Source organism: Melospiza georgiana, chromosome 1 (assembly GCF_028018845.1).
Source record: "Melospiza georgiana isolate bMelGeo1 chromosome 1, bMelGeo1.pri, whole genome shotgun sequence".
Classification (NCBI taxonomy): domain Eukaryota; kingdom Metazoa; phylum Chordata; class Aves; order Passeriformes; family Passerellidae; genus Melospiza; species Melospiza georgiana.
Genome location: NC_080430.1, coordinates 121,609,437 through 121,618,206, shown reverse-complemented (window position 1 = coordinate 121,618,206; position 8,770 = coordinate 121,609,437). Strand labels below are relative to the sequence as shown.

The window sequence follows — 8,770 nt, the reverse complement described above, 5'->3', positions numbered from 1 at the left end:
CTCCTGTGTGTCCAGGTCACCGGAGTTTCAGCGGTGTTTTGTGCCTTTCCATATTCAAACCACATCCCTGCAGCCCCTAGGACAGTGTGTGGGAGCCCTGTGTCCTGCCCCGCGGCACCCTGTCCTCCGGCAGCAGGTGGTGGTCTGTGGGGAGTGAGTCCCGCACCGCGGCCTCCGGCCCTGAGGCGAGGCACAGCCCACGGGGCTGCGGCCGGGCCCGCGGGCCGGGCCTGGGCAGGCGGAGGGCAGAACCGGCGGCAGGGAAGGAGGGTCCGGGCGGCCGGACCACCCACACACCCCCTCCGCTACCCCGACGTGGGGAGGGGCGGCCGGGCCGCTCCGTGAGTGGCCGTGGCTCCGCCCCGGGGTAGCCGTGCCGGTCGGGGCAGCGCCCCCGCCCGCCCCCGGGGCCGTGTGACCCCCAGGGCGGCCGCCCGTGCCCACCCTCCCCGCCCCGCCGATATAGCCGCGGGGGGCCGGCAGGGCCCGCCCGCCCCGACGGCGAAGGGCAGCTCCCGCACCTCCGTCCCGCCCCGCAGAGGGACCCCGCGCCGGCAGCACCCAGGTGTCTGCCCCCTGCTTCCCGACATGGCTCTGTCCCTGGCCGGCGAGTCCGTCCCCGGAGACGGCGGAGACTCGTTCGGGATAAGCCCCGCCGGCCTCGCCTCCTACTACCCCTCTTTTCTTCCACCCGCCCATTACTTCGAGACGGCCCCCGACTTCTTCCAGCCCCTGAAACCCCTGGGCGAACTGGTTTCCTCCCCTCCGCCTCTGCCTCCCTTCACTTACAGCAGGGTCCCCGCTTTTCTGAGCCAGCCGCCCCCTCTGCCCCCCGACCCTTTCCCCAGGCTTCCTTTGCCCGTCTACACCAGGCTGCCGGCCCCCTTCCCTCCCAACGAGGGCTCGGCCCTCGGGACGGGGGCGCCGGGGTCGCTCTCGCCGCCCTACCCGAGCCCCCCGCGCAGGGCTGCCCGCAGTCCGGGGGCAGACGGGGCGGCGGGACAGAGCTGCAGGTACCACTTCACCGAGGAGGAGCTCAACGCGGTGCTCTACGGGGCACTCCGGAGCAGCCAGCCCACCGGGAATCTCCACGCCATCTCGGGGCTCCGGGTGTCCCCCGCCGGCTCGGGTAAGGGGGTCTTTGACCCGGCACAGAGTAACCCTGGGCGGCAGGTCGCTCCTTGCGGCCAGGTGTGCGGGAAGGTTCGGGGACAGTCCCAAAAGGGGTGCTCAAGGGTTATCGCCGGGGGCACGTCGGATTTATTTTCCCTGTGGTTTTCTTGCGTTACGAGCCCACACCTGGAAAAAGCTGGGGGTGATTCGGGCTGCGGCCTTTGTCGGGGCGGTAGGACCCGCTCCTGCAGGGCCGGTGCCGTGCTGAAGAAGGGGTTCCGCTTTTGCAGGCGCTGCGGACTCGGCCGCCCCGCTGCTGGACCGGGACTCGCTGCAGCTGCCCGAAGGTAGGTAGGTGTCCCGGAGCGCCCGCCGCCCGTCCGCCCGGCCGCGCTCAGCCCCCTGTCCCCCGCAGGGCTCTCGGTGCTGCGGGTGGCCTACGGGGACGTGTCTCAGCTCGGAGTCTTCTGTACGGACCCCATCCCGAAAGGAGTCCGCTTCGGCCCTTTCCAAGGCAAAGTGGTCAACACGAGCGAGATCAAGACTTACGACGACAACTCGCTGATGTGGGAGGTAGCGGAGGCACCGTCGGGCTCACCCCGCACCCCCAACGCGGGGCCGGGGAGAGGTTTTTGGCGTCCCCTCTACCGTAGCCTGCCAGAGGGGCTCGGCCCAGTGAGGGTGGTGGGACTGGTGAGAACGGGACGTGTATGGAACGTCAAACCTGATCCTTTTTTCTCTGCTCCCCAGATCTTTGAATACGGTGGCCTGAGCCACTTTATCGACGGGAAGGGCGCCGCTGGCAACTGGATGTCCCTGGTGAACTGTGCCAGGTTCCCCGAGGAGCAGAATTTGACGGCTATCCAGTGCCAGGGACAAATCTTCTACGAGACCTGCAAGGAAATCTTTCCGAACCAGGAGCTGCTGGTGTGGTACGGCGATTGCTACGTGCAATTCCTGGGCATCCCCATCAGCTTGAAGGGCACGGCGGAGGGGAAGAAACCCCCGCAGCACCCGGAAGGTGAGCCTGCCAGCAACCCCTTGAGGGACACTGCCCCTTATTCCCACGGACGTGTGCCTGGCCTGGATTAGATTCACACGAGGGGAGCTAAAGAAACACAAGCACCGCCTTTGTCCGGCCGTTTTACTTTAAAGCTCCCCAGAGCCCGCGATGAGGCGGTGCTGGGTGACCGGTCCTGCCGCGGGGGCGGTGGCAGTCTGTCCCTCGGCTCTGTCCCTCCGCCCTCCCGGGGAGCCGATCCCCGCCGCCCCTTCCTGCGGCATCCAGCACCCCGAGGCAGCAGCTTCCCCTCGGCACCGGGAATCCGGGGCTTTGCATCGGGGGCTGCCGGCAGCGCGGGGCGAGAGGCTCCTCTTTCTTCTGCCGTCAGCCCGCTCCCGGTCCGCGGTTCCTCGGGGAGTTTGAAGTGTTGTTTGGTCTGACGATTGTAAAACATCTGGTGGTCCTGGGCTGGGCTTGCCTCGGCCCCGCAGCGCCGTTGTTCAGGGTCCCGTTTTGGGAGGAGATTGGCTTTTCGGAGTTATTCCACTTTTGGTCCTATTTTCATCTCAGGATTGCACACCTGACTTTCGTGTAATTACCGCTCTCGGTCAATGAGGCAGGCTGATGTCGTTCCGATCCCGTAATGCCAGTATTGCTTGCAAAAGAAATGTCAAATGCACTTTCTTCATTTGACAGTGAGGGGAGAGGGAGCGTACTTCTACTTGTAATGAACAGAAAGTATGATCTTACAAGCAAAACTTATGTATGGAGAAAACAGATTTGTGTCCGTGCGGGAAAAACTGGAGCAGGGAAGGGTTGAGTCAGCCGGCTGCAGCAGAGAGAGAAGCGAATTTGCATGAAAATTTGGCATAGAAAATTTTATACCTGTTGTCTTAAAGTGTCTAATTCAGACAGATGCTAAATTGTTCATTTCATTTTAAGGCTTAAGCTAAAGCTATTTTTATTAAAGACAGAAAAGAATGTATAAACGCCTGAAAATTTTCTGGTGTTTTCCCTAAATTCAGTGGTAAAAAATGAATTGAATATTTTTTTTAAGTCAAATAAACATGCTATTTTGTTCAATAGTTATTTGACAACGATAGAAAAGGTGTGCATTTTCTTTTCCTTTTGGGATGGTGGTAAAATTTGCCGACAATTCTTGATAAGAAACATCTCACAATGGTTGCATAGGGGGAGAAGTTTTTATGTGGGACTCTGAGTTGCTTCTTCGCATGTTTCCTTGCTATTTATGGATATACAAGGATGAAATTCTGGTTTTGGTGAAATTAGTAGCTAAACCGAATAATTTCAGCAGACTGTGGGCTCTCGTTTGTTCCCCTCCTTTTAAAAAGCAAGGGGAGCCCTGCGAACGCTCAGGAGACGCGGCACATATTTTGTTCATGATATTGCCAGTATCAATTTACAGTCGTTGCCCTCTCAGAGAGTTAAAATTCCCCGTAGGGGTCCGAGCTCTGACAAGGATGCAGATTTGACCTGAATCCCTTTTGCCGTGGTGTAACGGAGGGGTGGCACTTTCCCTTCTGCTGTACAGAAGCCGGGGAGAGCTTCAAGTGCGAGCGCTGCGGCAAAGTGTTTGCCTACAAGTACTACCGGGACAAACACCTCAAGTACACCCGCTGCGTGGACCAGGGGGACCGCAAATTTCCTTGTCACCTTTGTGACCGATCCTTTGAAAAAAGAGACAGGCTGAGGATCCACATTCTCCACGTTCACGAAAAGCACAGACCTCACAAGGTGAGCCTGCTCCCGGATCTCTCCGCAGTCACTGGATCTTCTGAGGGTACTTATTATTAAATTGTTTTTTTTGGTCCAGGTAAGATGTTGATAACGTTGTTCCTCCTCCAGTTTCCCTGGCAGTTTCCTGGTGGGACTGCTCAGGGAGAGCTTGTCATGTGCAGCAAAGCTTGGTTAAAGAAATTTAATGGATTTATGTTGGGAAAATAAACCCCACAGTCTCAGTTTAAAAAGAAACAAAATTTCCCCTGGGCTTTTTGGATGATTGCCTATGAGTAGTGTCCCTTTTCTTACACAGTGTGGGGTTAACTTGTGTTTAAAGGTGCTTGGCTTGTCCAGGAGCAGGGGAGAGATGTCTCAAGTCTGTTTCCCACACCATGTCTATTTCCCACACCCCACCCTTCGGTCTGAGAACAGACCACAGCTTTATCTGTGTCTGTTGGACCAAACAGGGCTTAAAAGTTTTACATTCAGCATGAAGCAGATTTGCAATTGATGAAAGCAAAACTTCAAAATGCTTTACTCATCTCCACCAAACACCTTGCTTCTAGCACCAGTTTTCTCTAGCAGCGCTGGGAATGGGAAATCTGAGTTTTTCTACAAGCTTGGGAAGGGCAAGTTCTAGTGCTTGAAATGGCACAGTTAAATCAGTCTCAAAATCCTCCAAATACCTATTTTATAGATCATCCTACAATGTCTATTTTTTCAGAAAAAATATTTTGTAACTAAAATGGCACTCTTACAATGTCAGAATATCTGCATGGAATTCATAACAGATAAAAAATATTCCATAAATATGAGGTATTAAATACCATGTAATTCCTTTTCCTTTCCCTTGCCTTGGTAAATTTAGGATTATTTTATTCATTAGCTGGTTTATCTTTTAGGGAAAAAATTAAAACTGGGGTTTGGTTTATATATATTTTAAGTGATTTTACAGAAATTTTCAGATTTTTATTACTGAAAAACAATATTATCTGTTCTGTAAAATAACAAATTTTTATTGAAACAATTTTAACACAAATGATTTTGCATGGTTTTAATATATATATAATATATGTATATGTGCATATGCAGGTAAATTTGTTCTTAAAACCAGACTAAACTTCTGGGTATTTCAATTTATTGCAGCTTAAAATTGCTATTGTGTTTACACATGAATACATAAATATATGTGTATATCTAGATTATATGTAAGAAATGTGCACATCATGCACATACTTCATTTTTCTCTTTAACTATGTGGTTACATGCTTCCTTTTAACTTTATTCCTTTTTATTTTCCCAGTGCTCTGTGTGTGGGAAGAGCTTTTCTCAATCCTCCAGCCTGAACAAACACATGAGGGTTCACTCTGGGGAGCGCCCCTACAAATGTGTCTACTGCAACAAGGTAAGGCAAAGCCCTGCCCCATCCCTCCCTCTGCTGTGCTTTGTTTCTTCTCTGTTTTCTTTCAAGAAAATGCTTTTTATTGAACTAGTAACCAGATGAGTAAGTGTGTATTCTGGGCAGTTGTGAGGTAAGGTGACAGGGAAATAAAGAAACAGGGTCTGGTCTCCATCTGACAAGGAATTTGTGGTTCATACCAGCTCAGTGATCTGCTGCAGAAATAAGGTCTAGGGAAGCTTGAGAGCATTTCAAATACCATGCAAAGCATGCAGCAATATCCAGTATCCCACTTCTTCATCAAATAGGTCATTTTTTGGTGTTATTGACACTGCTTCTAGACTGCAATAAACAGATTTGGTCTATAAAATGAACCTGCACAACATGAATTTGTGCATGCTTACCTTGAAATATCAAGGTTATTGATGTGCAGATGGGCATGAAGGTTTCACTTAAAAAAGAGCACAAGGAGAACCATACAGCCCTGATCAAAGATGCACTCTGCTGTTGCTGCCCATCACAGCAGGGGTGATTCAGGTGAGCTCTCCCTGTGAGAGTGCTGGCAGCTCTCACAGCAGACAGCATGTGGATGCACAGGCTGCTGGAGGATGAATATTGGTAGGGCTCCCAGTGCTGTGGAGTGTCCATGCAATGCAGAAGCCCCATCAGCAGTGGTAACCTGCTCCTGATTTTTTGTAGAGAGAGAAGTTTTGTGTATGACTGGCACAAAGCTGAAGTGTCCTGCTGGAGTGCCCTTAGAGGAAACTCCTTTTGGCTATTATATTTTTTTGTCTCCCCATGATCATCCTGAACGTACTTGTTCTCAGAGGTTAGGATGAAATCTCATCCTTAATCTTCTGATCACAAGAGGAGGTGGCAGAGCTTTATGGCTTGCTCTATAAAGAGATCTCTAGGGACACTTGACCAGTCTCCAGCCAGTTCTAGTTGGACTGTTGTGGATTGGATCAGATTAAACTGTTTGTCCTCAGGCTGCAGCATGCAGCTGTCCTAGGACATAGCCATCATTTCTGAGGCTGGAAAACCAGGGTCTGTTTAAATGAATCCTCACTGGCTCCTCCTATAAAATTACGATTCTATTCCTCTTCTACCTGTAACAGTGGCTTTGCTTTTCCAGCTCCTATGGTGGAAATCAGTGGTCACTTACTTCAGGAACATTGTGAGACTAAAGGAGCAGTGCTGGGTCAGCATCACCATTCTCTCCCCGAAACATATTTTTGCCCCTGATATACACCTCTAAGGACTTGTGATAGGAGTCTGTGATCTTCTTGTCCTATAAGGTTCCTAGTGAAAGGGTAGCTAAGATGTATTGCTGTTTGCCATGAAAACTTACTAGAGAGTATTTCTTTTGTGTGGTCTGCAAATAGTGAAGGGCCTGAAATTTTCTCTCTTTGGATAAGACAAAATAGGAAAAACATGGGAAACTTTACGACATTCCTGCTCAAATTTTAATGAGAGAGTTTTACCCCCAGATGGAGGAGAAGTCTTTATGACTTTGCTGCTCAAAAGTGTTAGAGATGGGAGAGCAGGCTGGAAACTCTGCCTGCAGAAAGAGAAGAGTATGATGGAGCTGAAAAAATGAACCTGTAAATGATGAATGGTGGACTGCATAGATGAGTTTTAGCAGCTGAATCCCAAAACAGTCAAAGGGTTTAACTTTAAAAACAAAAACTGTAGGGAAAGCCTGCTTTATGTTTCTCACACATAAATGAGCTGCAAAACTAATTAGGGTAGTATTGACTTCTTCCCTCTGACATAAAAGATATTTACTGGTGTCTTTGGTCAGAAATCTTTCTCTGAGCTTCATCTATCTCCATGGACTCAGCCACATGTGCATAGCAATAGCTGTTGCCTTCTGATTCCTCCTTGCTGGGAGTTTTCATTGTTTTTTTTCCACTTACCTGAGGAGTGGAAACGTGAGCTATTTCAGGACATAATTTTTAGGGTTACGTGCTTCTGATGGGGTCTGGGTTAGCTGAAGGTGGGGATTGCCATGTAAATTACTTGCAACTCCATTTCCTTTCCTGCCCTGGATGATCCCTGCCCTCCAGGCGTTCACAGCGTCCAGCATCCTGCGCACTCACATCCGCCAGCACTCGGGGGAGAAGCCCTTCAAGTGCAAGCACTGCGGCAAAGCCTTCGCCTCGCACGCCGCCCACGACAGCCACGTGCGGCGCACGCACAGCAAGGACAAGGGCTGCACCTGCTCCGTGTGCGGCCAGCACTTCCCCCAGCAGGAGGATTACAGCTTCCACCTCAAGATCCATGCTGCTCATTAGTCAGGAGCCCCACGGTCGTGTCCTGGGCCAGCTCGTTGTGTGCATCAGTCTGTGTGTATCTGTTTGTGCGTGGCTGTGTGCACGGCACAGGAGGGGACGCCTGCGGTGGCTCTTGGGGTGGGTCTGGTCTCTGGGCCCAGGGCACATGACTGAGCAAAGGGAACAGGGTACACCCCCTGATGCCACTCTCCTTCTCCTCCCATACTTAATCTCTAAAGGCAGAAAGGAATTCTACCTCCCAAAACCCCTTTGTGCACAAATATCACTGTGAGGAGTGTTTTGCATCTCCAATGCCTGTGGGCTGCCTGGTATAATCTGTATCAAGGCTTTCTGTAAGGGATGTTTCTGTCGGGTGCATTTCTCAAAGCTGATTTAACCTGTTCGTGTTGTTTGGACAGATGACCTCAGTTATATGGTCTACTTACCCTTAACTTGTCTTTTAGTAATGTTCTATTTAAATGTGAACTTCCTCAGAGAGACTGGCTGCTGGACCAGCGAAGAGCTATTTTAAATCATTTAGCTGCTGAGAGACTGAGAGCTCCAGGACTGTGAGAGCAGCTCCTACAGAGGGTGCTGGATGCAGGTTAACCCAGAAAGAGAGAAGTGGGGTGTAGTAAGATATATGCAGGCCTGATATCCCAGCTAGCAGAGATAGTGGGGTTTGGTTTTGTCGTCTCAAGAGTTTGGAGGACCAAACATGGTGATACCATCAGTGAGCCATTGTGGATAATGAGCAGTCAGGTGGCCTTGCAGGGGTGTTTCATTGTAGACTCAGAGCAGGCCAGGGGCAAGCACTATCCCAGCAGTGGGCTCTTCTTTCTGCATTTCCCTGAACCTGCCTGGTCCTGGCCAGGTGAATCTTTGCAGTGAACCCTGATATGAAGGGTGGGCACCTCTGCTTCCTCCTGGCTTTATGTTGGATTACTGTAAAGTGATACCAGGACTCCTCAGTGCTTAAAATTCTGCACATAAAATTCCTTCCCTGGTCTGCAGGAAAGGCTTTGCTTCCACAGGAGGACTGGAACATGTCATCCTCCATGTCTCACTGACCACACAAGCAAGGCCAGGAGTGTAGTCAGTGAGACATTTTCAGTACTTAAGAAAGTGGCATTCCATATCAATGTGAAATCTTAAATAGGAGGCTTAACAAGAAGTCTGTGCTGAAGGACTGCTGAGGATAGGGAGTGATGTAATTGGTATAGAAGTTTGAATTATCAC

General features: G+C 50.8%; 1 protein-coding gene across 1 annotated transcript; it reads left to right on the top strand.

Moving 5' to 3' along the window:
* The first annotated feature begins 588 nt into the window (after window positions 1–588).
* PRDM14 (PR/SET domain 14) lies at window positions 589–7,552 on the top strand. Its single transcript, XM_058040507.1, is given in 7 exon segments — window positions 589–826; window positions 917–1,214; window positions 1,365–1,686; window positions 1,864–2,134; window positions 3,669–3,871; window positions 5,160–5,261; window positions 7,325–7,552. Coding segments are annotated over 7 exon segments (1,662 nt in total).
* Window positions 7,553–8,770: the final 1,218 nt, after the last annotated feature.